Source organism: Hirundo rustica, chromosome 14, assembly GCF_015227805.2.
Source record: "Hirundo rustica isolate bHirRus1 chromosome 14, bHirRus1.pri.v3, whole genome shotgun sequence".
NCBI lineage: Eukaryota > Metazoa > Chordata > Aves > Passeriformes > Hirundinidae > Hirundo > Hirundo rustica.
Genome location: NC_053463.1, coordinates 3,567,261 through 3,595,213, shown reverse-complemented (window position 1 = coordinate 3,595,213; position 27,953 = coordinate 3,567,261). Strand labels below are relative to the sequence as shown.

At 52.6% G+C, this 27,953-nt stretch overlaps 4 protein-coding genes across 6 annotated transcripts; 2 read left to right on the top strand and 2 right to left on the bottom strand.

Annotated features, from left to right (window-relative positions):
- Window positions 1–113: 113 nt before the first annotated feature.
- On the bottom strand, window positions 114–2,432 carry NOP16 (NOP16 nucleolar protein). Its single transcript, XM_040078520.2, has 5 exons — window positions 2,272–2,432; window positions 2,016–2,127; window positions 1,346–1,415; window positions 723–829; window positions 114–474 (listed from the first exon to the last, which is right to left on the bottom strand). Exons 1-5 carry the CDS (start codon window positions 2,376–2,378, stop codon window positions 331–333), a joined length of 540 nt encoding a protein of 179 aa, XP_039934454.1. The 5' UTR covers window positions 2,379–2,432; the 3' UTR covers window positions 114–330.
- Window positions 2,433–2,498: 66 nt separating this feature from the next.
- HIGD2A (HIG1 hypoxia inducible domain family member 2A) lies at window positions 2,499–3,205 on the top strand. Its single transcript, XM_040078521.2, has 2 exons — window positions 2,499–2,676; window positions 2,868–3,205. Exons 1-2 carry the CDS (start codon window positions 2,562–2,564, stop codon window positions 3,032–3,034), a joined length of 282 nt encoding a protein of 93 aa, XP_039934455.1. The 5' UTR covers window positions 2,499–2,561; the 3' UTR covers window positions 3,035–3,205.
- A 1,444-nt stretch (window positions 3,206–4,649) lies between these two features.
- CLTB (clathrin light chain B) lies at window positions 4,650–11,077 on the bottom strand. Of its 2 annotated transcripts, XM_040077907.2 has the most exons (6): window positions 10,818–11,077; window positions 9,224–9,267; window positions 8,002–8,119; window positions 7,605–7,716; window positions 7,175–7,228; window positions 4,650–6,684 (listed from the first exon to the last, which is right to left on the bottom strand). In XM_040077907.2, the coding sequence occupies exons 1-6, from the start codon at window positions 10,999–11,001 to the stop codon at window positions 6,513–6,515; spliced, it is 684 nt and encodes a 227-aa protein (XP_039933841.1). In that variant the 5' UTR covers window positions 11,002–11,077; the 3' UTR covers window positions 4,650–6,512. The 2 variants fall into 2 exon arrangements, with proteins under 2 accessions (XP_039933841.1, XP_039933842.1); XM_040077908.2 differs by lacking the exon at window positions 7,175–7,228 and having other exon boundaries at window positions 10,818–11,062.
- A 101-nt stretch (window positions 11,078–11,178) lies between these two features.
- On the top strand, window positions 11,179–26,186 carry FAF2 (Fas associated factor family member 2). Of its 2 annotated transcripts, none has more exons than XM_040077905.1 (11): window positions 11,179–11,929; window positions 17,811–17,879; window positions 18,300–18,434; window positions 18,901–18,977; window positions 20,126–20,264; window positions 21,548–21,633; window positions 21,714–21,805; window positions 23,218–23,395; window positions 24,281–24,452; window positions 24,639–24,782; window positions 25,320–26,186. In XM_040077905.1, the coding sequence occupies exons 1-11, from the start codon at window positions 11,867–11,869 to the stop codon at window positions 25,500–25,502; spliced, it is 1,338 nt and encodes a 445-aa protein (XP_039933839.1). In that variant the 5' UTR covers window positions 11,179–11,866; the 3' UTR covers window positions 25,503–26,186. The 2 variants fall into 2 exon arrangements, with proteins under 2 accessions (XP_039933839.1, XP_039933840.1); XM_040077906.2 differs by lacking the exon at window positions 11,179–11,929 and adding an exon at window positions 11,964–12,249.
- Window positions 26,187–27,953: the final 1,767 nt, after the last annotated feature.

Genomic DNA, 27,953 nt, shown 5'->3' with positions numbered 1-27,953 from the left:
ACCGCAGGAAGTGACACGTGCCCAATGCCAACATCACACAGGCTGGCACCAGGAGCTCCCCAAAGCCGGACTGCACCAACCAAGAGCCCACAAACAAGACATTCACAAGCAGCTAGAAAGAGTATTTTATTTTAGCAAAGCTAAAGAAATGCTGGGTGCCACACAGAAAGTCAGCAGAACAGCACAGTCAGTGCCAAAAGAGTCTTTCATGGAGAGTTACAACCATCTCTGCCTAGCGAGGGTCCTTCCTCCATCACCAGAGGCTTTTTCAGTTTGGAAAATATTCATGTCAACACTGGACTTGCAGGTAAACCTGAGGAAAAAGAGTAGTCACTGCACTTCCATTTTTTCTGGCTTGAGTGATGCAATGAAATTCTTGTACTCCTCAGGATAGAAATTCTTGTACACATTGATCTTCCTCTTAATCTGTTTGGGAGTATCCTGGTAGTAGTTCTTCTCATCCCGAGCCATTTCCTGCCACAAAAGAGAAGGTAAGTCAGAGGAGCAGCCCCAAGAGCAAACACCAAACCAGCCCACCCACACCAGTGTGATCACTGCCTGACTCAGACAGGGAGCTGGCCACAGGTCAAAGCATTTTTTTCCCTTAAGAATCAGCTGACTGCAAAACAGGATCCAGGACAGAGAGGATTAGCAATTCTCGTCCTGCAGATGGGAAGATCCAGGACTGAATCACTCCAGGGGCTCCTTGCTCTGGAATGTACCTTGTAGTTCTCCCCGTGGTTCTGGATCATGTATCGCACATAGTCAATGAGGTCTCGTGAGAGCGTGTTCGACTTCTTCTCAGGGAGGCTGGCCTCCAATTCCATCTCTAGGCAGAGGGCAGAAGTAGCATGAGGGAGGGGAAGGAAGCAACAACACCTCAGAGGTCCCCAACCTTCCCCCAAGGTTGACTCCAGCCACACAGCTTGGCTGCTGGAGCATGCAGGGATGCTTCCCAGCATGATGGTGCAGGAAAACGGCCAAGACAACAGCCCTCTGCTCAGGCTGCAGGCATCCAGGCCTGCATTGCAGCTCTTCTCCAGCTCACATACGACGAGCAGACCCTTTCAGCCCAGGCTGCAGGGTGTAACTGCTCAGAGCCACCCAGCCCACCACTGAAACACGTGAGGTACTGCCGCCACGGCTTCTTGTCACCCTGGACCCACACAGCAGCACATCTCGCAGTGACAAGAGCCCTCTTGAGGCTGCAGGGACAAACACTGCGGAAAAGACATGCTCCTGCACAAGGCTGGATAAGAAATAACGCCCTTCCCTACCCCTGGCACAGCACAGGATGACAAAATAACCCACATGGGCTTAGGAGAACCTCAAATGCAGTACTAACCATTCACCACATACGGCTTCCGCACTATTTTCTTTCCTGGCTGTTGTCCGTCACTTTCCACTTCCATCCCCTGAATTACAGCAAAGACAAATGAAGAAAAACCCATTTGGAAGAGTGCTATGTCCCCACACATTGTTCCCAAAACTCCAAACTGCTTCTACATGGCTGCAAGGGGCAGGACGTCCCAGCTGGCTTAAGCAGAGCCTTACTTGTGCCATCAAACTGGCTCGTGGGCGAGGCTGTCAGCTGAGAAACACGGTGTGAATGGAGACAAATGGCAAACAAGGTCATTCCTACTTTTTCCTAGAGTTTCTTGGGGCCACCTTTCACCTGAAAACGTTGCCCTCTTACGCAGATGGGCCAGGCTGGCACTGCTGTACACAAAGAGCCTTTCTTTGTCATCAGGAGCAATTTGGCTGCAGTGTTCCCAACCCCACCTTGTCTCTGGCAAGCCCCAGGAGATGGACTGGCGTTTTTTACATTTGTTCTAAAGTCCATTATATCTCCGGAACGCTATAGCTCGTTCCCACGCCAGGATCTTGGTGAGATAAGCGTGTAGATCATGATAAGAAACGTGTCCACCGCCAGAGACTTATCCAGAGCCACCTGCCCCGTGCTGCGAGGGTACCTCCCCCACCAAAGGAGCGCTCCCGGCCAAACCTTTCCTTACCAGCAGCTTCTTCGGGATGGGGACAGCCTTGTTGGGATCCTCGGCCAGGCCCATCTCGGCCAGGTTCTGCGCCACTGACTTGTGCGGGTCCCAGGCATGGCGGATGTGCGAGCTGCGCAGGGACAAGGGACATCACGGCTGCGCCCCTCATCCCGCGGCGCCGCGCGTCCCCCTCCCCACGGACACGTGCAGCGGCTCCCGGCCGCCCTGCCCCATCCCACGCTCGTCCCGCGCCCCCCGTGTCCCCGGCGCTCACCAGGCGATGCGGGGCGCGGCGCGGCGGCGGGCGCTGCGGTAGAGCCGCTTGCGGTTGAGGTTGTAGGAGTATTTGTGCCGCCGGCTCTTCCCCTTGGCCTTCGGCATGGCGGACACGCGCCGTCTCGTCACGGGGCTGCCTGGCTCCCCTCAGTGCACCACGGGAAGTGTAGTTCCGAGACGGCGGAGCCGCGCCGATAAGTGCGCGCGGCGGACTGCAACCCCCGGCATACACTGCTTCGGAGGAGGTGGAAACGGTAGCCGGAAAGGGCCGCCGTTGTCACCTTGGCCATGGCGGCCGGGCCACCCCCGCCGCTGGATCCCATCCCGCTGCCCACGTTCACTGAGGAGGGATTCGCGGAGAAGTTCCTGCGCAAGACCCGCGAGAACCCCATGGTGCCCCTCGGTGAGGGTGGGGCGGGGGGTGGCGGGACGGAGGCCGAGTTAGGGGTGCGGGCCGGGGCGATGGTCGCTGGTGAGGGGCCGGTCCCTTAGCCCCGGGGAGGCGCGGCTCGCGTTCGGGAGTGCGGTGGAACCGGCCCGCAGCGCTCAGGCCCGGGGGAAGCCGCGCCTCACAGTCACCGTCCTTCCTCGCAGGCTGTCTGTGCACCGTCGGTGTCCTGGCCTACGGAGTTATCTGCTTCAAGAAAGGCAACACTCGGCGCTCCCAGCTGATGATGCGGGCGCGTGTTGTAGCCCAGGGCTTCACCATCGCCTCTGTGGTGGGGGGCATGATGGCCACGGCAATCAAATCCCGACAGTGACATCGGACAAGAGCGAAGCTGCGGCCACACACGAGCGTCTGCCAGCAGCCTTGGGAGCAGGGTGGATCCTGCCTGAGGATGGAGTTTTCTGAGAGACTGTTGTGATGTCTCGGTGGAGCCAGTTCTGCAGCACTGGAAATGGGGTGAATACACTCTGTGATTAACATGTAATTTGGGCCGTGGCATTTTTTTTTGTTTCCCCAAGAGCTCACTCTCCTGCAGCACTGAGGCTGCATTGTCACTAAGGCCCATCACCCTGTCAGACTTGTCCCTGGTTGATGCTGTCACAGGCTGATAAAATTGTGTCTTCTTGGTCGTGGTCTGAGGTGTGGTTGTAGTCAGGCAGTGACCAGCATTTGAGAAATAAGCTGCTCATGAGGAAGGAACTGCTGCTTATGGCTTGGTCCTGGCAGGACAGAGTCCCTAGGCAGCAAGGGAGGCAGTCTGGGAGGTTGTATGACCTGTTCAATTGAAACTGGTGAGTAATAAAGTGAATTGCAGCAAGATTCTGACTGATACGGGATTGCAGAGCACTGAGAAGCCACAACAGTAAACAGTGCAGGGAGCAGAGGGAGTGGGTATGGCTATCATGAAGGTGTAGTGATGCAAGAAGAAACAAGACATGAAACTCCCTATGAAAACAAGCAGGGAACTCGCATTGCTGAAATGGGGTCTGGCTGTGTTCTCTGGGATGTGCTGCTGCTTCGGCTGTTCTTGCTGGGGAGTCAGCAACACCTTCCCCGAGGGAGCTGCACTGCCTGTGTCCTGACAGACATGATCCCCAGGGGGTTTGGTGATCCACGAAGCTTCGTTCTCCCATGGCAGGGCCTTAGAGCTGGGAGGAGACGGGGCCCAGTCTCTGTTCACTGCACTGTTGGCTGCAGGCAGTTTGTACCCGCAGGGGAAGGGGCACAGACACCTCTGCCTGTGCTGGAACACCTCACCAAGCAGCCTGGGCTGATTCTAGATGTTGTTCTGTGAGTTGGTGCCTGTACCGAGTCCTTATAGCGATGGGCTGAGAGGTGAGCCCCCTATCTGCAAACAAGCACATGGATTGTCCTGTCCAGGGAATTGTGCTGGTGGGCCTTGGCAAGGAGAGAAGGAAGGCTCTTGCTCACCAGAGCTAACCTGAGACGTGAAGGGTGCACAACAAGCCAGTGCCAGTGCTGAGCAGGGTGAGCTCCACCTCAGCACCAGGGAGCCCAGGACCTGTCTTCCCCCTCCAGCTGCCTGCGTCTTTCCCAGAGAAAACTGCTTTTGGCTGCCTCACTGGCACTTCCAGCCCAGCCAGCCAGCTTGGGGCAGGGGTGTGAGGAGCAGCAGAACAGATCCATGAGCACAATCCCTTGGCAGCTGGAGAAGGGCACAGTGGACAGGGGAGCAGCTCACCCTGTTTGGACAAGCTGGAGCTTGCAGCTCCTTGGGGACAGAGCCAAGCCCTGGGTCCTGCTGCCACTGCTTTGGCGCCATCCAAGCACAAACCCTCTGGCCTTCCCCTCACTCCTCTTTTGTCCTGTTTCTTCTCCAGCCCCATGCTTTCCACAGGAGGCTTCATGGCTGTGGGTTCTCCTAAACACAGCATGCATCCCTAATGCAAAAAGACGACAGTGCCCCGTAGGATTGGAGATGTTGATTTATTTTAACAGGTAATTTGGACAGTCACAGATACCAAAGCTGAGGGGATGTAGAACAGCTGTGGGCATGGCTCCCCGAGAGCTGCCCCGGCCGGACACGGAGCATATGGCAGCTGGGAGACCCAGGGGCCCAGCTGCCTGCAGGGGCTGGAGGGACAGAGCACAGGGGGGCACATTGCCCCCCACAAGTAGCCAGGGGTGCTTCCCCGCTGCTCTGCAATGAAAGGCTGAGGCAGGCAGCCAAGTCCCCAGGTGTCCTGCAGCACAGCAGAGCTGTCTACGCATGCTGGAGCTCAGGGGGGCCGGGCAGGAACAATCAGCCCTATGGGCAGGGGGCACACTCCCAACACAACACCGAGTGATTCCCTACACAGCCATTTACCTTCCCAGCCAACTGGTGAGACCATGCCCCAGAGCCATGGGTGCCCAGGCACCTCCCACAGCTGCAGCAGCAGGACTGGTGATATTCTGGCCCTGGGGCCACAGCTGCAGGGCAGGAGAGCTCTGCATAATTGATTGCCAGCTGAGCAGGGCTCTGCAGAGGGGCTCAAGTGAATGTCTTGTGGACTCTGCTCTATGTCCCCCCAAGCTGCTGCAAGCCTTTCCCAAGCCCTCAACAGGCCAGACCCTGGGCACCAGCTCAAGGCTGTCCCTCTCCTGCTACCCGGGAGTTGTGCAGGTTCCCAGGACTGGTGCCATCCCTGCCAAGCAGAGGAGAGAAAGTTCGAGCCGGGAGCAGGACTGAGGCATCTCCCTACACTGCCTTAGGTGGGCAAATCCAGGGGGGCAGAGCAACTGCAGACAGATGTGCAGGACGTTCTCAGGGACAGTACGAGCCCCAGCACCAGAATTCTGCCCAACCCTGCTCTGGGCCCCTGGGTTAGGGAGCTGGGGGGCTTGACCTACCCCATAGCAGATGGGCCTTCCTACCTCCTTCCCTGCAACAACACAGCCTCCATCACCCGTTCTGATAGCAAGGGAAGGAGCAGAGCAAAGCCAAGGGTTCCCCAAAGCCTGGCATCCCACATTTCCAACTGCTAGTGCTCACGGAGGAAGGACAGGAAACATCCTGCACACTCCCCCCACAGTTCCTTCCCAGTGACCCACACCACCGTGCTGCCAGCACTGCAGGACAGATGGAACATGGACACTGGAGCCCCACCAACTTTTTGGGGCATAGCCAGGCTGGGCAGAGTTCTGATGGGCTTGGGACAGCCACCGGCAGTCCAGACCCAACCGAGGCGCCTGCACTCACATTCCTCAGTCCCTGCCAGTGCCATGCTGCAGCATGCTTCCTGCGGGACCCAGCAGTGTGGAGCCAAGCCAGGGCTGTTTCTCCACCCTCCCAACCCTGCTCCAGCTCTGCTCTAAATCCCATGAGAAAGGCAAGCAGCAGTCCGGGATCCCACTGGGATCCCTGCCTCAGGGCTAGGACTGAGGCCTGGACATGGGGCTTGCCAGGACAGGTGCAGGCAGGTTTATTCCCAGCACAGGGTTGAAATGGGGAACACAGGATGGGATATTCCCTGCTCATTTAGCCAGGCCCTCAGACACAACCTCCTGAAGAGCCTGGGCTGGGGCTTCCCCACTAACTCAGCTCTGCCACCCAGTGCTGCTTCCCGGGGAAATGCCACAGTGATTTATAAATAAGTGTAAAAAGAGACCAATGCACCTTTTAAGCAAAGGAAAACCATGGGGAGAGTTATATAACCAGTGACTCGAGCACAGCCGAGGCGCAGATCAGGGAGCAGGCAGTGAGAGGCCCTTCCTGGGCCGGCCCCTGAAGCCACCCGGCCCAGTGAGCCCAGCCATGCCTGCTGTGCTCCCAGCTGTGCCAGGCACAGCTAACGGGACAGGGGTGTCTGTTTGAGGGAGATGAGCACCGAGCGCATCCGTGAGACATCCTTGCTCTGCTTGCTGCTCTTGGGGTTGAAATCACACAGCTGGGCCACCTTCTCCCACTCAGAGCCTGGGGTCTCCTCCTTGGACTCCTTCAGGAATGCTTCCTCCGAGGCCCTGCAAAGGCATTGAGGATTGTCACTGGCAGACACCTTTCCATGGAGACTCTTCCTTCTGTCTTAACAACCCTTGTGTCCCTACTTCCTGTCCCTTTACTCCAGCTCATGAGTTCAGTGTCCTCTGGGACCCAGAGACATGCAATGCTCAAGTCTGCCTTTGGCTGCACTCACTCAAAACATCGTTCATCCAGGGGTGCAGGTGTATCTGCCTGCTCCCAAGACTTCACCCCCCAGAGCCATCCTCAAAAAGGCATAAGAGCCCACAGCTTTGCATCTTCAACCAGTTCCCACAGAGGCATTTCCAGGAGCTCCACTCATCTTCTAAAACTCCACCACTTGGAGACACTCAGCTGCATCATCCTCCCTCTGGTACCTCAGCAGAGCCCGGTACCTCCCAGCATCCCCCCTTCCCTTGGCTGGGCAGTCAGTGCTGGGGCCGGGACCCCCAGAGTCTGTGGGGCAGGATATGGTCTGTAAGAAGCACATACACGTAGCCAATGATATCGGCGTCCGGCTGCTGGTAAAAGGCTTTGTCAGCGATCCTAGCCCCGGGCACAGAGAGAGAGAGAGCGGAGCGGAGCGACAGGCAGGCAGAGGGTTAGAAAGAGAGAACAGAGGGGGTTAGTCCTCCCAAAGAGTGACCCACATACTGCAGCACACCAGGAGAACCTGGAGCCCAACCCTGCCCCCCTGCAAGCCCCATGCAGGGGGAGGAGGAACCAAGATCCCAAGGTGATCCCAGTGTGGTTCCAGCCAGAGCGGCTCTGCACAGCCACCAGAGCCACTCCAAAGCCTGGGGTCTCCCCCCTTGCTTGGCAAGGCTCTGTCCCTGCAGGGCTGGGCCCTATGTGGGGAAAGAGGCCCTCAAACATCCCAAGAAGGCAGACGGTCCTCTTGGCTATGCTGACCCCGACATACCTGTTGTTTGCTCGGTTCTTCTCCATCTGCTCATTCTGACGCAAGTTCCACTCCTCCAGGTCCTTCTTGGCCTTCTCACGCCATTCCTGCTCAGTCACCTTCGATGCTGCATCTAAGGCCCGAGTGAGACAGAGTCCATCAGCGACACTGGCACCTGCTGGGTGTGCTGGACAGCCCCTCAACAGGCAGGACAGCTGCAGCCCCTCAGACGTGTCCCCAGTGTCCACCAATAGTGGCCAAAAGGCGCCAGTGCCCCAAGGATAGCAGATCTTTGGCAGGGACACAAGTCATCTCTATGGGACGCAACAGGGTCACCAAGAGGTGAGGGACCCCAAGGGGTCTGTCATGTCACAGGGTGCCCCAAGCACAGGGAGCTACACACAGCCTTGGGTCTCACCCAGCTCCTCCAGGCGCTTCTTCTGCTCCTCCCTCCACTTGCGGATGCTCTCGGGTTCCTGGGTCAGCCGGTCAGCCTTGGCTATGGCTGCGTAGGCATCCGTGGGGCCGTTGGACTCCTGCAGGACATGAGCACCTCACCATCAGCACCAGTGCTTCCAAGAGCCCAGCCCAGCCACCTCCGAGGGCTGGCAGCAGTCAGGACTCCACACCCCCAGCAATGACAAGCCAAGATAGGAGATAGGAAGGGTGACACCTTGGGACATGTGGGACAGTGTTCCCAAAGTGCTGCTCAAGCTGCTGTTCCAGCCTCAGGCCCTGTCACCTAAAGCCTTCCCAGCATTTCCCTCCTTGACTTGCTGTTCGCTGCCACTGCAGCTCTTGTATCCTCTGGGCAGCCCCACTGCACAGAGCAGACACTGGCCTTGGAACTGCTCCCCAGAGATTCCCTGGCCCTCACTGGAGACCACACAGCTCCAGGACTGAGCTGTTTCCCTTGCATATAAGCTGAGGCCCAGCAACTCCTCTAACACCTTCCACTGGCCAGATGCCCAGTCTGACACCAAGCTCAGCCATGGGATTACAGCTTTCTTCCAAGATCCTCAATCTAATTAAGTCTGTCCCATGCCTGATGCAATTATCATCCTGTAAACCAGGCAAGGGCAATGCATATGCCCCACTGCTGGGCACCAAGTGGGGTGAAGGGCTTGTCAGATGCTGGCACTGCTGACAGCAGAGCTGGGCTTCAGGCTCCCAAAGGGATATGAGACCCAGGTGGGTCCCTCCGAAACGCCCCTGGCTCTGGGGCAAATGGTCTTCATGAGAGATCCAAATCTCATGACAGCCCTATGCTTGCTCTGGCCCCTGTCAAGAGATGTTCCTGCCTGCCCCAGAGGCCTGCAAAAGCTACCCAGGCTGGAGAGGGGGCTTCTATGGGGAATGGATGATTTGTCACCTGCTCTTAGGGCCCAGGCACTCCTTCATGGCAAAAGCCACCTGCAAACAGCTGTGTGGCAGGTCATGGCAGGTGGGACACCTCTTCAAAGAGAATGGAGCAGCCAGGACTCCCACAGGAGACCCAGACCTTTCCAGGAGCACCGTAACTGTTCTGCAGCTGGATAGCAAAATCCAGTCAATGCTGGGGGCAGAGCAACAGAATGCTGGCCCCACACCCACCCAATCTTCCTTAGCAGCCCTGGGCCAGCAAAAGGCTGAGCTCTCACCTGAAAGACATCTCCATTGACAGTGGCTCCTCCATTCTGGAAACCTGCTCGAGAAAAAGGAATAGAGAAGGAAAAACACAACTATGGCAGCTGCAGGTGATCCCAGAGGGGCTGGTGTTCATGAAACTACATCAGATCAGTTTCTGGGAGTTTGTCTGTGCCTTTTTCAGCTCAGCACACCCACGCACAACACCCCCAAGAGTGGGGGGGTGTGTCCTGTCCTTGATGGGATTCAGCGAGTACCTCAAACTCTCCCACACAAACTTCTGCAGGCATTTATGTCTTTATGGTGTTTTCACTGGTGTTTAATCTTATCTGAAGATTAGGGAAACTGCTCCAGCACAAGACTGACACAGGCTGCTGCTCTGGCTGTAGAAACACAGCCTGACCAATCCCAACTTGCAAAGGCCGCCGATGGACACGGCCAAGTGCCAACCCAACTCTCCAGGGACACGGCCCATGGAAACACTCCTTGTGCTCCACAAGGACAGGAGGGAATGTCTGCAGGCTGAGGACCTTGGGAGTCCACCTGGGATGAGCTGCAAGGTCAGGGTTGGTAATGAGGCACCCATCTGCCCCCACAGCCCCAGAGAGCTGCACACCTGGGTCAGAGAGCCAGGCCAGGCACAGGGTTTTGTGCTGCCAGGAGAGAAGAGACTTAAGGAGTTTCACTCCAGGCCCTGAGCTCTCCCCAGTGACCACAGGGCTTCTCCTGGCCAGCCAGCTGCAGGCACAGACACAGTGCAGCTCAGGCCAGCACTGTCCCCAAAGTGCTCACCCCCACGACTACACCCAGCTCCAGCCTGTCTGACTGCATTTATCACTGTGGCTGTCAACAACTCTTCAGGCCCAGATCTGCCTCCATGGCCCTGTGTGCAGAGCTCTGAAACCAGGGCTCCACAGCCAGCATGAGACCCTGTGAGGCTGGGTTAGGGGAAGGAGTCAGAGCCCGGCGGTAACAGTGCCCCTATGTCCGTACAGAGAGCAGATGCCAGAGCCCCTGCAGACTGGAGGGAAGACATCAGAATTAGCCATTCTACCTGCAGGGCCTGGGACCACAACGTTGCCTATGGCAATGTCTTCCGTTTTGCATCCCAAAGGGCTCTCCTGTCTGTGGGGACAGTGACAAGGCTGTCATGGCTCCTCAGTGCCGCCTGGATGCATTTTACATTGCCATAGCTGGGAGCATTAAAACATGGAGTCGGGAGTCCATCCAACCCGGGAAACCCAGCCTGAGCACAAGGGGGAGAAATCGCCGCATGGCTGGCACATCCCAGCTCAGGATTCACTCCACATCCCCGAGGTTCCAGTAGCCCTTTGGGCACAAGCAAAGGCCCAGACAACCCTTGCTAGGACGCCAGCCTAGCCCGCAGGGTCACCCCACCTTCGGCCCATGAGGTGCAGCACAGATCCCATCACCCACCTGGGATGCTGTGCATCCCCCGGGGACCCCAGCCCCCCGTGGATGCGGCCCGAAGGACCCTTCCCTGCTTTCGGGGCAGAAGGGGGCACAGCCCGCCGTTACCCCACGAGGTCGGGAGCCCGCCCGTACCCAGCGGGAGCGCAGCCGGGCGGCCCCCGCGGGCGTGCTCACCCTGTTCCGGCGGGGCCGCCTGCCCGCCCGGGGCGGCGGCCGTCTCGCCGTCGGTCGGCCCGAAGCCCTCATCGTTCTCGATGCCCGCGATTTCGCTCTCCTGCTGGGCCAGAAAGGCTGCGGCCGGGTCCTCCTCGGCACCAGCGCCCTCAGATGAGGAAAAGAAGCCGAAGTCGTCGGCCATGACCGGCCCGCCCGCGCCGCTCCCGGTCCGGCTGCGCGGCTCGGCTGGGCTGGGCCCGACTGCGCCCGGGCGGAGCTGTCGCTGTCACTGCGGCGGCGGGCGGGCCAGCCGCGCTGACATCACGCCAGGGCGGGGCCGCATCCCGCCTCCCCGCCAGCTGCAGCGGGGAGCCGGGGCTGCTCTCCTGCCACCCCTGGGGCTCCACTGGCCGCGGTCCCGCCGCGCCGACCCCTCACGCGGGCGCTCGAAGCTGCGGGTGGGAGCGGGGGCCCCTCACAGCCTCCTCCATCTTAGCGGCCGCCGCCATCTTGGGCCCGGTGCGACGAGGGGTGCCGGGTAGGACCCACCCGGCGGGACCGAAGGTAGCGGGCAGGACACACCCGACGGGACCGGAGGTGCCCGGACAGCACCCACTCGGTGTCCGGCAGACTCTGCGGTGACGGGAACACAGCCATCTCCCGGGGGTCTTCAACTCGTATCCCCCCCCCTTGGTCTCAGGGCCCGCTCCCACAGCAACAGGCTGCCCCCCTCATCCCCGGCCTGTTCCGGGAACACACGAGAAGCCCTCGGCACTCTTCGAACTCTTCGTGCGTCCGCCGGGAACACCCGAGCGGTGCTCGGCACACTTCGGAACTTTACGCGCGCCCGCCGGGGACACCCGAGAGCGGCCACCGCCGCCGATGGGATTCGGGCATCTCCGGACGGGCCCTAGAGCGCTTCGGTTTTGTCCGGAATGCGGGCCAGCAGTTCCGGCGGCGGCCGATAAACAGCCATTGGCCGCGCCGCGCGGGGCTGGGGTGGAAGTGTGGGCGGGCAACGTCACTTCCGGAGAGTGACGGAGCGGCGGGTCAGAGGCGGCGGCAAAATGGCGGCGCCTGAGGAACGGGAGCTGACGGCGGAACAGACCGAGAAGCTGCTGCAGTTCCAGGTGCCACGTCCCGGGGGCTCCGTACCGGCCGGCGGGAGCGGGGGAGGCGGTGTATGGATAGGGAACGGGCTGAGCTGGGCCCGCCCCGCAGGCGCTGGGGGGTACGGGGCTCATAGAGCCGGGTAGGCCCGTCCTGGAGTGGGGTGTCGGGCTGGACCTGAAGGGACGGTGAGAGGAGAGACACCTGTGGTCCCAGTCCTGGCCGGGGTGAATGAGACTTCCGTGCCCCTAAGTACTTCGTCGGGGTGATGTTCTGTCATCGCTAACTGGGGAGGCGAGTGGTGGCTGCTGAGTAAACTCCGTGCAGGAAAAACTCCTTGGTAAGTCCTGGCCATTTTAATTAGTCTGAAAACTTTCCTTGTCGTAGCTGGAGAGCCTTTCCTGGCACCGAGGAAGAGTTATCCAGTGGGTTTCTTGGAACATGGTTCCTGCCCCTCACGATTGGGTAACGCCGCTGGAAACTGTCATGATCAAACCTGTGTCTGCTACACAACACAGGCAGGGTCGCTTAACCTTTGGTTTGCGAGGCCTGCGGCTGTGTAGCAGATGAATGATCATAAACACAATCTGAAGATGTGGTTTATTGGGGAGAAGACAGCGCTGGGCAGCTGAAATACTTAAGGTTGCTCAGTGATGAGTAATTAAATGTTCTGAGCAATGAAAATTACCTTCAGGTGTCTTGGCTTTGTTTCTGAGCTGTGGGATATCATGTGGCATCCCTTGGATTGCAGTTCTTTTACAAATACCGTGATTACTTTTAGGAGTACTTTGTCTGCTTTTTTTGTTTACATTATTTTTTAAAAGTGCGCTTTGGAAGTTCTGCGTGGTGTAAGTGTAGATTTAAAGGGACTCCAGGGTTGTCTGGCCCTGCCTTCCCCAGGTGAGACACTGCAGGTGTTCATCATTCCACACATTGACTTCCCAAGCCTTTACCTGATTCACAGCCCCCTGAATTAATTAATGTGCTGAGGTATTCTCCCATGACTGGACCTATCAGGAGACTTCCTTTACAGGTGTCCCCTCTAAGTCCACAGCAAACTGAGCTGTTTGGGCAGTCAAATTAAATATGGACAACAGGCACAGAGTAGTGTCAACCATTGCTGTTCCTGGTGAGGAGGTAAGGGTTTTGTGCATATATATGTACAAAAGGTCCCATTCTCCTGCTGTGAGATATCCTGGTTCTTGCTCATCTGCTTGGTCTGGACAAGTAGCACCAGCTGCTCTCACCACTGCCCCTGCTGCTGTTTTCAAACCCCTGTAGACATCTGTGAAGTGAAAGAATCCTGTTTCCCAATGCTGTGTGGTGTTGTCATGGACAGAGGGCTGCTAGAAAGAGGCAGGAAGAGGGATTCATGCTTTAGTCCAGCTTCTTATACAGCCCTGGTTTGAGGCACAGGGAAACACTCCTCAGGCTGTAAAGGGGAGAATTTTTTTTCAGTTAGACCGCTGCTGTGCAGAGCCAGATGTGAAAGCTGTGGTCCAGAGAGCTTGGATACCAACCAGGATCCTCACTCTTCTGTCTTCTGAGGTGTGTTGGATCAGCCTTCTCCAGGGCTGATGACAGACCCCACTGGTGATTCCTTCTTCTCTGATACATCGCACCTGGCTGAGAAGGGCTCAGGTATGAGTCCTGCTGTTTCCTTGAAATCAGTCCACCTGGAAGACTTTTTTCTCTGACTCCAATAGAAAGAATGTGGTGTTTGGAGAGATTAGCTAAGTCTCATTAAAATAATTTGTACATTGCTACAAATCAGCTGGGAAATCCTTTGGGGATCCCTGCTGACTTTGCAGGGAACAGTTCAGTGTTTTCAAGGATAACTTCACACTTTGTGATGTGCCATCATCAGTAGGCTGTACAGCATTCCATGGTGACAGAGCATTGCACTTGCACTGAAGGTTTTACCCCGCTGCAGTGTGAATAGAGCAGGAGAGCAGACTAGGAGAGAAGGCAGGATGACAGAGGTGAGGTAAGGAATCGTAGAAGTCCCTCAGTTAAATAGAGAGCCGGAGGGAAGCATTGAGCAAGGACTGCTATTCATCTAACAAACAGCTGTTTGGGGTGAAGATGCTGTTGCCCTAAACTGTTTATCCTCCTTCTGCTGGAGAGTGTACCTCTCCAGGCTGAGGTGGATTTGCTGGCCTGGCCTGGCCTGAGCTGTTGGGCAGTGTTCTGTGTTAGTGCCTGCTCTGCATTAATTCCACTGATGTTTGTGTGCTGGGTTCTGTAGTGCTCGTACAAACAGCTTTGCTGGCAGAATGCTGAAACCAGCAGCTTCCTTCTTGTGGGCAGGGCTGGAACAGGGCAGCTGTCTGCACCATGCTGAGGCAGGTTAGTAAAAAAAAAAAAACAGTAGGGAGAACTGGGATAAACTTGAAATAAAAGTAACAAAGCCTCTTGCATGCTTTCAGCCTCCCATTTACAGCCAGAGAACTGGCTAATAATGTAAGGGAATAAAAGCATCTAAATTTTTCATCTGTCAAGACCTCGCTGTCCTGACATTTGGAGAGAGAAGTTTGATGTGAACAGTTTAGGAAAGCTGTGGAGATATTACTCATTTGGGAGATGGAAGAAACAGCAGAGCAGCTTTTGTAGGTTATTGATCTGTGCCCATTACACTTGGGCTCATGTCTGATACTGTAATATGCTAATGTGAAGTAATGGAGTGTTATTTGCAAAAGAATTGGCACTCATGATATCATCTCTGACTTCGGCTGGGGAAAACAGAATACTCAAAGCTGGATATGGCTCTGATTTAGGGGAAGGAGGAAATATGAAACTACAGGCAGCTTTCCCACTCAGTGTATCAATCAAAACCCTCAGAAAGGCATTTGCTGTAATAGGCAATGAGAAACTCTTGGGTAAGGCTTTTTTCCAGTTAGAACTCAGATATTCTTTACCCTTGGAAAGTAATTCTCTGGAATTTGGCAGTGGGTTGGGAAGTAAGAGCAGTGCCAGTCCTGTGGATTTGCATCTCTTGTGCTGTATTTCGACATCGGAGTGTATCTGCAGAGGCAACGGTTTCGTAAGTCCAGTTTACAACCTTTGTCCACTCAGGGGTATTCCTTCTGCTTTTGAAGCATGAAATTGTACTTTCCACTCCTTCGGTATTGAGAATATTCTGGGCAGTATCAAAGGTGGGAGACATAAAAAATTACCTCCAGCAAAAGTTTGATTCTGCTTTTCAATAGCACTCTTGCTTTGTGTGGTGGTTGAGAAGGCACTATTGAACTTTCCTGGCATTTGTGGAATTTAATACTTTGTTTTTGAAATATTAGCCACTGTGTTGAGCTTGGATTTATTTGAAGGTTGGAAAGTGTTGTTTTAATGGGACTAATTTTAACTACTTACTATGTCTGTAAGATACGTGCTCTTAAAGGCAGCTGATAAGAGACCACAGTGAGCCGGATCCGAGCAGCACGGTGTGAAGATGTTGGTTACTCTCTTAGCCCTGATGATTCTAAGAATGTGCTCGTTTGCCACGTACATGAGTTTGCGGCTGAACAAAGTTCGCCAGAGATGCTGTGAGCGAGGCAGTGGAAATGAGGTGGCCTTTCAAGTTTCTGATCTGTTTCCATGGCTTGATGAGGTGCAGGCTGTAGGAGTGTCATGGGGGTGATAATGACCAGTATCAGTGCTTGCCAGCAAGAGTTTTCTGAAGTGGCAGTTGAACTGCGGTCCTGCCATTCCTTACATCGGGTGTGGGTCATTCTGAGCCCTGGTGTGTTTCCCAGAACATCCAAGCTGTGATGTATCCGGTGGAGCACGTCAGAGTAACAGCCAACAAGGTGTTGAGTTTTAAAAGCTGCCTTTGCCGGGCAGTTTTCTCCTGCAGTGTTTAGTTGTGAAGCCTCATTGATCAGGCAAGTGGTGGGAGCGCTCAGCACTGGGCTGAAGTGGCTTTGTCACTTCTGGTTTGAGAGCAGCTGAATTAAGATGCTAAGAGATAAAAAAAATTACGAGGAAATTCACCTCCCTGGAGAGCTTGTATAGAAGATTGAGAAGTGACTAGAGCTGCCTGTCATTGTGGTGGTGCTTAGGAAGGGTGAAGTTGGCAGGCCCCGGTGTCTGTGGAACTCAGGTCTTGCAAATGCTGCAGTGATTCAGTGCTCATTAAATGCTTGTTGATAGCTCTGCTGCTTTCTGACCTAAAACTGCCGAAGAATTTCGCATAATTTAAAAAGGAGGGAATGCTCAGTAATGTTCTTAGTGCTCACAGATAATCCAGGCATTTAGACAAAGGTATAAATGAGTTTCTGAATCTTCTAAACTTTGTAAAAGGCAGCAGAATTTCCAGGGTGTTGAGGAATGGTGATCAGAACACTTTCAAGGCTCTGGAATAAACGCTTTGTGCCTCCACTGTAAAATCAATTAATTGAGTAGATTGCAGGTGCCTTTAATGTTGTCCTTCTAGAAAGACAATGAAGTGTCTGCTGTAGGAGTTCAGGTTAAAAAAATAAAATCAGAATGGAAAATAAATTGAATTTATAAATAAATATAAAAATAAAGTCAGAATACAAACCCTAAATTTTACTCTGTGAAGCACATCTTGAAAGAAAGATAGCTAAACTAAAACATTAAATTGTGAAATTGAGTCATAATCAAAGGTATTCTAGCAGCAACAGCTGAGTTCACTGAGCTTTATTTCTTTATGAAATCCAGTTCTGCAGTGTTCCCTTGCAAAGCTTGCTGCAGATTTACTTTTTAATAAATATTTATACACCACTGAATTGAAGTGCTTTTTTTTTCTGAGCTTCTTCAGTTACAATGCTTTAAACAGTCTGGTTCTGTGCAGCAGAATGAAACAGTGATTTTTGCCCAGTAGATTGGAGAGAAGGTGGTGATCTGGGGACTTTATGAGAAAGAAGCCAAGAAATGCTCAAAAGTTTGAACTGAGCCCAGAGATTGAATAGGGCATTTGTCCACAATGTTTGTTACTCGGGTGGAAGTGGCATGTGGAATGTATGAATGGGGGCAGGGAGGGGAATAGATGCACCATCCTTCTCCAGTAAAAAAAAAACCAAACAAAAAACAAACAATTCATTGCATTCTTAAATGGTCAGCCTGTCAGGAATGTGTCTGGGGCTTTTCAAGGAAGCAAGGGAAATGTCTGCTCAGACCTTAGAGCAAGTGCAGTGGGGAGAGATGTTTCTGTGGCACAGTGACAGGGATCTTCCCTTCAGCAAACGTTTGTCTCTGCTCAGGAGATATTGATGTGGCTTCCTGTAATAACAGGCACAGTTGTTTTGATCTCCTGTGCAGAAATTCTAATTGGCACAGGGTTAAAATATGCCCAGTGGCTTTGAGGTTTGCCAGTGTATTTGGACTGTTTTCTGTTTCGGGCCCTGTGTTGGGCTGTTGCTGGGTTTTTTTACTACACTGTTTACTATACTTTTTTAACTTCCCCTGTAATGCTGGCTACATCACCTTCAGTAATGCCTGGCAAGTTTTGGTTTTAGTTTCTGTTTATGCTGGCGGTGAGTGGAGTAACAGTCATCCTGAATTTTCAGAAATGCTTTGTCTGTATTTTGAGTTCGAGGTGATGTTTGAGGGCGTAGGCCCAGCACATCTTTTCAGAGCGAAGCCTGTGGGCAATACTGTATTAAACCCTTGACTGTGCTGAGTGCTGTTGTAGCGACAGACCTTGGGCACGCTGAGTTGGCTGGTGCTGGAAGAGTGCAAAGGCCTGTTTGAGGCCTCCTGTGTGTTTATGGATTTGAGTTGGCTCAGGTCACTCTGCTCTTAAACTCAGAGCAGGGCACTTAAAAAATGAGCATTGTGATAATGTGTTGTGGTAACTCCCATCATGTGCTCGTGCACTGTTAAGGGCAGTCTAGATGCAACACTTCCTGGCACTCATCTGCTTTTATTCTCCTTCTTTAGGACTTGACTGGCATAGAGTCCATGGACCAATGTCGCCACACACTGGAGCAGCACAACTGGAACATAGAGGTACCACTGAAAATGAGATTTGTAGCAGTTTCCAAGTACCTGAATTAAGTGCAGTCCTCTGTGGGAGGGGAGCCCTAGCAGTAAGATTAATCTGTCCACCCCTGGGTTTGCCCAAGTAGCTCTTCAGAGCTGCATCTCCACACGTCTGAAGAGCTGGTTCCAGCCAAACACAGCAGAGTCATTATGGCTGTGAACAATCCCTTGACTGGCACACACAGTGTGGCCTCCCGTGGAGCTTGTGTGCTGGCTGCCATGGAGAAGGCTTTCCACGTGGAAAAGAGCTCTGGTGGCTGCTGTTTGTCAGGAATTGTGCTTATCCAGTGCCTCAGGGCTGTGGACAAGTAATACCCACTGTCAGTGTCCAGAGTATAAAAACCATAAAATGCCTGAAACCTCCCTTTGCTCTTTCTTATGTCAAAGGCAGCTGTGCAGGACCGACTGAATGAGCAAGAGGGTGTCCCAAGTGTCTTTAATCCTCCTCCGCTGCGGCCGTTGCAGGTCAATACAGCTGACCACAGGATCTACAGCTACGTTGTCTCAAGGCCACAGCCAAGGGCAAGTTACCTTACAGTGGATTTTGTCCTGCTTCTTGGCCGACTCTATGAACACAGAACTTGCAAGCAGGGAAAGAAATTGTTCTATTTGCGTGCTGTTATCTCCTTTCTTAATAGTTTATCTTATGAAAACAAAATGTAGAGCTATTCCTTCAGTTTTTGTTACTGCTGTGGAGATTTTCTCCACGGTGTGATTCACAGTATGAGGACTTTTTTTTATCATAGACTGCCTTGCTGTGGTGTAGTAAAACCTTTAGATCAGTTGAATTGAAACAAAGGACTGTCCCTTCCATGTGGCAGTGATAATGTTTTTCTTAGAGCCCCCCCTTAAATGTGTATTAACTAGAATACAGTATTAATTACTTTCATTAATGTTTTACAAACAAAATTTCATAGCACCTGTAAGACTCAGTGCTGTTAATCTCTTTGTATAGTTAAGAAAATTAAATCCTTATTTGTAATTGCAGGGCCTGTTAGGATGGGGTTACTACTTCATAATGCTTCCATTCCGATTCACCTATTACACGTTACTTGATATATTTAGGTAAGTCCTTGTTTGTGCTGACTCACTTATTGACTGCATCAGAGACTAGCTCAGATTTGGCTGCATCTCTGTCACTTAGATCTTTAAGCCTCGTGGCAGATTTTCCATTGGTTTGCTTAACTGGCATTATCTCTAGCCTTGTGAAGTCCTATGCTGTTTAGTAAGAAATAAATCTTATTGCAGAGAAAAAGAGAACCTTGCAGTTCTGTAAATGAAGTGTTTAATTGGAGATCTAACTCAACACAGCTTTACAATCTGAGTGCCACACAAAGGGGTTGCAAAACAGCGTCCAGCTGTTTGGTATTCTTGGACAAACATCAGAATCGTGTCCCATTGGGCTGGGCTGCAGGTTAACCTGCCCTAATTCCTGGATGCTATTTGGCAAAACCCAGACCGTAAACACCTCTGCTTTATTTGAAAACCTTTGGTGTCTATTGCCTCTTCTCCCTATAGTGCCCCAAAGCACGCATTCTCCTTATCTCCTTTACAGCATTGATAGAGGGAAAAGGGAATGGTAAGGGTGGTGAATAGCCAGCAGTCCTGCCATCTGCACTGGTTTGGCAGTTTTCCCTGTTGTGTTACTTTTTTTCCCCATTAAAGACATTTCCAAAGTTCAGTGTATCTTCTGTGCATCAGTAGAACTAAACACTGATATCTGCCTTGCACTGAAGCTTTTTCAGCTTCAGGGGAAGGACAGTTTCATAGAACTCCTAGTGTAATGTTCCCCCTCTGCAGCTCTTTGTACATTGGAATTGTTTGTTGTAGATTAGCAGAAATGCAGTTTCCAAAGTTATCTGGACAAAACTGCGTGGCTTTTAACAGCCCATCTTTGACTAAATTCCTCAAACCTCCTACTGTTGGTGTGGCTTACGCCTGATGCTTCAGAGGAAGCTGAAACAGTTTAACCACACAGAATTTGGATCCTTACTGATCCCTAGCCTGAGCTGAATCTTCATTGGGAGTTGGTTCTGTAGCAGTGGTATCAGTTTGGAACAGCTGTCAGTTTAGGTTTAGATTATAAATGTTCAAGCGTCTCAGCTGTGACTTTTTTCCTCTCTATGAATCCCAGTGACTGTCTGTGGAAAAGAAAACCTGTTCCTCAAGAAGTCAGTGAGCAAAACTTGCAGTGTCCTTTGCTTCTTTCCTAGGTTTGCTCTGCGTTTTATACGCCCTGATCCTCGTAGTCGGGTCACCGACCCAGTGGGTGACATTATTTCATTTATTCATATGTTTGAGGAAAAATATGGGAGGATACACCCTGTCTTCTACCAGGGAACTTACAGCCAGGTCAGTGTCACATGTTGGTGCCTAGATGCTGGGGAGTGGGGATTTTGCCACATGGTATCAGGGCCTACATGGCAAAATTGCTTTTCATCTACAAGCCCAACGTTTATCCCCAAACTCTCTTAACAGGGTAATGGAGAGCTAGTGAACAAGTGTTTTGGGAAACCAGTGTCTGCCAGGCTTGATGATTTGCCAAGCCTGCAAAGCTGGAAAGCAAAGCTGCTCTGGCTGTTCCTCGACCGTCTGTGTGACTCTGTAGCCGACAGCTTTTCTTTGTAATCCTGCCTTTGTTTTTATAAACTGGTGTGCTGTGCCAGAGTCTGTCCTCCTGTTCACCAAATTGGGATTAACTGCCTGGGCTTGTATCACAATGCAACTTCACAACAGTGCAGGGCCTCAAAATTGAGAGGGAGCCCCTAAGAAATTATTGGAGGGGAGTGTTCCGTAGATCAAATCTGAGGGGGCTCTCTTTAGAAGAGGGACGTCCCCATGGACACTGCCTCTTCCACAGCTTCTCTCAGCCTGGCCAAGGCAAGGGCCTCCTGCAGAGCATCCCGTCAGACAGCTGGATCAGCACTGCTTCCCAAGTGCCTGGGGAAAAAAGTCGAGTGCCTGTCTGCTCCGCACTGTGCAGTGATGGAGCTCACTGCCTCTGCAGCTCTTTTAGCTCCTCTGTCATTCCTGGAATCCAAACTCAATTGTGGAATGGTTAGGCTACCAAATCTCAGTGCCAGCAAAACAGGGAGCATATTGTGCACTTATCCTGTGGTCTTGTTAAAAATGCTCTTGGGTGGGTGGAATCCAGACACTGTAGATGTGGAAAGGGAGGGATATTTTTCTTTGTTGTCTGGGTTTTGGGGTCCTGCAGCATTATTTATTACTGTTTTAGTAGAATTTTCATTTGGTGTGATCTGAAGATTGTGTCCTGTACAGGCTCAAAGGAAAGCTCAGCCTTGGCCACTGTGAGTCCAAGGGGTGAAGGAGGGTCTTCACTGCCAGCTGAGTCTGGTGAGGCAGCTGAGGTCAATCCATGTCACTGCTTGCCCAGTTCCACTCTGAGTTCAGTGTTCTCCAAAGCCACATCCTGAGAGGATATGAGAGAACACCACTGTAGCCCTCTTAAATAAAAGGTTTATTTAGGAAGTCTGACAGGTTCATCCTCCACCGCTGCTCCACTAAAACCACTCTAGTGGCAGAGTAGTGCCTGGGTCACACAAGCCTTGTGGGTGCTGCATTCCCCTTGCCCAGAGACCCTGTAACTTTACCTCCTCTGCTCTTATACCAAGGCACTGAATGATGCCAAGCGGGAGCTGCGCTTCCTGTTGGTTTATCTTCATGGAGATGACCACCAAGACACAGATGAGTTCTGCCGGTAGGTAGGAGAATTTCCCAAATAGTTGTCTTTGCACTCGAAATGCAGCTTCCCTGACACGGTGTCTTCTCATCCCCCAGCAATACACTGTGTGCACCTGAGGTCATCACCCTCATCAACACTAGAATGCTCTTCTGGGCTTGCTCAACCAATAAACCAGAGGGATACAGAGGTGAGTATGTCCCTCCTGGGCTTTACCTGTCCCCTCCTGTCTCTGGAACAAGCCAGATGCTGTTTGACAAATTTACACACGTGAAACACTCTGTTGTATTTTGTGCAAGTAGACAAGAGATTTCAGGATTTCATGGGGACACACATGTGTTGGTTTCCCAGGTTATCTCAAAAGGTTTTGTTGCCAGGGAAATACATTCTGATCTTCACCTCCACTGTTCATGTGTTTCTGGGCAATTGTAGTTCTGTGCTTATTGCTGTGGGCTTTCAGGCTGCTTTCAGTGCCTCATCAATGGGAGTTTGTGGGTGTGTGCTGGGGATAGACTGAGTGGAGGAAACAAGTATCCAGCTAGATCTGTCCTTCACGCTGGCTCCTGTGAGGCCTGAGGCCAGGAAGGACTTGTTAGGTACATTCTTTCCCTTTCTGAGACAGTCATTGTAATCCGCACCCAGTCTCTGTGTCTCTTCAAAAGCCCACAGTGAGAGTTGTTGATAGCTGGCCAGACAGAAGTTTAGTAAGGTTTTGCCACAGGTGGAGCCTTTTCTCAAAGTTTTACTCACATCTCCTGTGTTGTTTCCACGATTTCTGTTTCATGGTCAGGAAAATGCTAAATTTGGGGCACTCTTGGCTCCATAATTCTGCTCCCAGTTATCAACAACTTGAGAAAATAGCTCTCTGAGGAGACATTCTTTGACTTATTCCTGTTTCATTGCCACAATACTTTGGAGTCACAGCCTGGAAAGCAGAGCTGGAAGGGATCATGGCTTTCCATTTAATCCCTGAGCTGCTCTGATTTTGTTAGAGGGGCTGCACTGGTAACAGTGGCTCCAAGTTGCACGATGTGCCATGTGTGGTTTAAGGAGGGGATCAACAGCTGCATATGAACAGTAACTGAAGTGAAACATCTGTTCCATTCCCTGCTTCAGACAGAGCCTGCCTCCAGCAAAACCAACCTGAATTTGTTCAGAAATGTTCAACATGGACATACTGCCTTCTGCCCCATGACAGTTTCTTCCTGAGTCCAACCGTCCCTAATCACCTGAGCAAGTGCTTCCATGTGCTTGTCCTGTGTTACTCTTCCTGCAGTTTAAACCCATGGCTTTGTCCCATTTTGAATGGACATTCAGAGCCATTTGTTTCCTTCCTGCTTGAGTTAAAAGAGCCTTTTTTGGTTACTTGGAAGCTTGTTATTTTCCCATCAGTCTTTGTGCTCCCAAAGCCATTTCCTCCCTTTGCTAACTTACAGGGTTTAATTTTCAAAATGGAGCCTGAGGCCTTTTCTTCCTTGGAAGAGAAAATATCTAGGAAAGGTGCTTTCTTTGGCCCTCAGTGATGGAAACATTTGTGCTGTACCCCTTGGTGGCCTGAGTGGCCCTTGTGGACGGGGAAGTGACGTTTGTGCCTGTTCCCAGTGTCGCAGGCTCTGCGGGAGAACACGTACCCGTTCCTGGCCGTGATCATGCTCAAGGACCGCAGGATGACCGTGGTTGGGCGGCTGGAGGGCCTCATCCAGGCTGACGACCTCATCAATCAGCTGATGTTCATCATGGATGCCAACCAGACGTACCTGGTGTCCGAGCGCCTGGAAAGGTAGGGTGGGACCGGAGCTCCGGCAGCACAGACCTTGTTGAGGCAGGCTCTGCTCTGTCCCCTTCCTCCCTCCAGACACCGTGTGTAGGCACACAGCTCGGCACCTCCTGTTCTGTAACACAGCCCGTGGGCTCTCCTCTCAGCAGGGGGATCATCAGTCCATAAATTCCAGCCACCTTGTAGCCAGGGAGCCAGATGTGTTGCACACACCACTGAAAGGTGGATGTGAGTACTCTGTTCTCTGCCACTGGAGCACACCTTTGGCGTGCTGGAGCTTTGCAGGGAAAGCTTGGACAATAGACAGTAGGATCCAAGTGGGAGCAAAGGCATCGCAGGCAGGAGAGCTGGTGTCCGCAGCCAGCTGGTGAGTGTGTGCTGCTTGCTGTGCTGAGCTGTGGCTGCTTTTCTGGTGTGGCCTCACAAGTCCCTGGTGACTCTTAGGGATGTATGGATTGCATCCAAAACAGGATCCCACCATCTGACCTTCTGTGTGTCCCTTCTCTGCCCCATGCTCTGTGTGGGGACCCAGTAACACGTTCCAGTTTATGAAATGTGCAAGGAATTACCTAAAGGAGGTAAAACTAAGAAGAGTCTCAAATATGAGGCAGGAATACTGGGCACTGTTCTTGTGCTATCAGCTCTGTCAAGCTGTAGGGGTTCAGAAGCCTTTTAAGTTCAGTTCCACCCACTCTAGGGAAGCAGTTTGATTGCTGAGGGACTGTGGGGACCTGGATTGGCCTTTTGGGAGCTTATAGTACCCCAAGGCATTACCTGCCGTGTGCTCCTGTGAGTTGGAGGCTGTCCCTGCACCCTCGGGTCTGCACTCAGCCTGCCACCCCCTCACTTGCCCTGTTAGCCCTGACCAATTCCCACTCGTGTTTGCAGGGAAGAGAGGAACCAAACCCAAGTCCTGAGGCAGCAGCAGGATGAGGCATATCTGGCATCCTTGCGTGCCGACCAGGAAAAGGAGCGCAAGAAGAAGGAGGAAAGGGAGAGAAAGAAGAAGAAGGAGGAGGAAGTGCAACAGCAAAAACTGGCAGAGGAGAGGCGGCGGCAGGTGAGAGCAGAGGGGTTGCAGGAGAGGCTGCAGTGTCCTGTGGGATCCTCGCCTGCAGTAGGAATAGCTTGTCTGGCTCAGGACCCAAGCGTCCTTTGAGCCTCCCGGAGCAGCTGTGCTGCAGGGGACAGGCACAAAGGTCTGCTGAGTGCACAGCATTGCTCCTGCTCCCTCCTTACCTTGCAGACACTGCAGGAGGAGAAGGAGCGGAAGTCGGAATGCCTTCCCCCAGAACCACATCCCGACGACCCGGAGAGCGTCAAGATCATTTTTAAGCTGCCGAACGATTCCAGAGTGGAGCGGCGATTCCACTTCACACAGTCATTGACGGTGAGCTCGGGGCAGAGCTGAGGGGCCTTCCAGAGCAAGGGGGTGAAGAGGACTTGCAGGTGGCTCAGCAAAGCTTTATTTCCCTTGGACTTTGCCAAATGGTGACCTTTGCTGAGAGCCTTGGCAGGCGTGGCTACTCCTTGGTAAAGGGGAGTGCTGTGGGGCCTGGTTCTACCACCTTGGAAGAGGAGAGAAAATGCAAGAAGCTTTTTTACCTCCTTAAAAGCTGGAAGGTGTGTCTGCCCATGACAGGGCAGGGTGGGACTAGATGATCTTTAAGGTCCCTTCCAACCCTTACGATTCTATAATTTCACTGCTCCCTATGAAATAAAGCTGTAGGAAGAGCCATAAACAGTGTCTGGTCTCCCCAGTGCTCTGTGCCAAGCCCAGTTTCATGTGTGCCAAGGGAATGGCTCTCAGGTCTACAGCACAGTGATGGTGCAGATTTGGGAACCTTTCCCCGCCAGCTGCCAGGGATTCACTCTGCCTGTGTCACTGCTCCCCCAGCTGGCAGCTATTTCTGTGTTTCGTTCCCAGGTGATCCACGACTTCCTGTTCTCCTTGAAAGAAAGCCCTGAGAAGTTCCAGATTGAGGCCAACTTCCCTCGCCGTGTCCTGCCCTGCCTCCCTACAGAGGAGTGGCCCAACCCCCCGACGCTGCAGGAGGCCGGACTCAGCCACACGGAAGTCCTCTTTGTGCAGGACCTCACGGACGATTGACACTTCTTTTTGGTTTTGTTTTTTTTTGTTTGTTTGTTTTGTTGTTTCGTTTTTGGTTGGTTTTTTTTGTTTTGTTTTGGGTTTTTTTTTTTTTGGTTTTTTTTTTCCAGAAGACACAAAAACGGAAAGAGAAATTCATATTATTATTATAATACGATATTTTTTTTAAAAGACTGCGTACAAACGAGGGATCAGAGACCACATGGCCCGTGCCAGCCGTGCTGCGTGCGTGCGCTGGCGAGAGGACGCGTGCGCACGGCCATCCCCTGCACCGGGGCGGGCACTCGGGGGAGCTGGTGTTGCCCCCTCCGCCTTCCCTGGGGAGGAACAGGAATGGCAGCTCTTGGTAATTACTGCTTTTATTGATGACAATAATAATAAAACCCCAGCAACCCAACATCTCGTGAAGATTTGATACTCTGCTGCTCCTGACAGACACAAAGACCGAGCACCGGAATGTGCTGGGAGTGGGGTGGGGGGAAAAGGGCTGGACAGACTCTCTTCAGCTTCCCTCTGTGTATAAATACTGTTCTTTTAATATTTCTCTTGCTTTGTAATGACCAAAGGAGATTGGGGTTGACTATAGTATTAACTTTTTGATAAAGAGCTGGTTCGATTCTTACCCACATGGGGTCTTGCCCAGGGTTCTTAGCCTGCGTAGTGTAATAAACTCTGCCTCTAGCATGTCTGTGCTGATGCTTTCTGCCCATGCCCCAAGGGAGGAGCTGCTGTGGGACTTGTGGCTCCCAGGAGTGTGGATGCACTCAGCTTCTGCTCTCACACTGGTCATTGGTGCCACTGGAGCTGTTGCACGAGACGAGAGCGTTCCCAGCACGGGGGATGGCAGGGGCCGGGGTGCTGCTGTGCCCGCTCCTGTGGGCTCAGCCCAGGAGGGAGCTGATGAGGCTGGGTCGAACTCTTGGAGCAGGTGCAAGGTGGAAAAGGTGTGGGAGATCCCTGCCAGGGGTCAGGGCTGCGGAGCTGTGCCGCAGCTGCCCAAGGCAGAGCGGTAGGAGCCTGTTCTTCCAGTGCCCTGTTCTGGAGCCAGGAATGGTTGGGGGTGGAAGGAATCTCAAAGCACATCTCACTCCAACCCCCTGCCATGGGCAGGAACACAGGGATAGCCTGGTCCCTGGCCCAGCATGGGAATGCTGGAGGGTTGGGATGGAGGAGAGGTGGAAGGTGTCCCACTGCTGTGGCTGGAGCAACCCAGGGAGCTCTGCTGTCCTGGGATAGCAGCCAGGACATTCCCATGTCAGGGGAAGGAGAGGGTGTGTGGTGCTGCTCAAACCCAGATCCTGCTGGGGCAGAGCATCCAACCAGTCCCTGCTCCCACCCTCAGGCTCTCCTGGGCTCTCCTCCAAGCCTCCCTCCAGGGCCCTTCCAGCTGCAGCAGCTCCTTCCCGTCCCTGGCCCCCACACTTCCCCTCGAGCCCCCCTGGAGACAAGAGCTGGGCCCGGCGTGTTGGTATACATCATACATTTATTAGTGAATATCCCTCTCAAAATCAGCCACAACATTAAAAAAAATAATGATTGCACTACTTGGTCAAGCAGAACTAGCAACTTTCATTTTAAAAAAAGTACAAATCTGTTAAAAATTTCAATCAGTATAATACACATATATATAATACAACATACTAGTTATGTTAAATGCTACAAAACCAATATGATTCCAATGGAATGGAAAAAAACAAACACTTTTAGAGCTTTAAGAACCTTTTTTTTTCTATATATTAGCCTTTTTTCAAATACATACATGGGAAAAATGAGGTAACTGTAAAATGTGCAAGTAACAGAGCAAAAAAAATTATATATATATATTTATATATATATATATATATATAAAAACTTTCTAACACAGAACACACGTCCTAGCACCTTCCGGGGAGCCGCGGGGAACGCGGGGGTCCCACCGGAGGGCCCGGGGACTGGTATAATAGAACAGTAAACAGTCCACTATCCCACCACAGGAATTCATTGGTAAACAGTGGTATCTACAGCGCAGTCAGCAATCACAAACACCCTAAATAATTGTTTTTTAGTATTTTTTTTTTGTCGTTTTTTCTTTTTGTTATTTTTTTTTTTAAATGATACTTTTAGCTGCTCATTGGAATAAATTCTGCAGCACACGAGCTGTGAGCTTTCGAGTCGCCGTCAAAGGACCGTAAGGCTTTCCTGGCTCCCTGGGCACCGCGAGGGCGGGAGGGGAGGAGGGGGGCGTCTCCGGGGGCGCGAAGCCGGGGACTCCTTTGGTTATCTGTCACTGAGTGAGGGACGGGAAGGGGGCCGGGGTCCTGCCCAAGGGGCACCGAGCCCAGCGGTGCCAGCGCCCGTGCCAGGGCGGTGCGGGCGGCGCCGGGCCGGGGCCCTTGGCCTCGACGCTCCGCACGGAGAGCGGCCACCGGAGAGGTGGGAAAGGGCGGCGAGGGGGAGCCGGCCCCTAGCCCC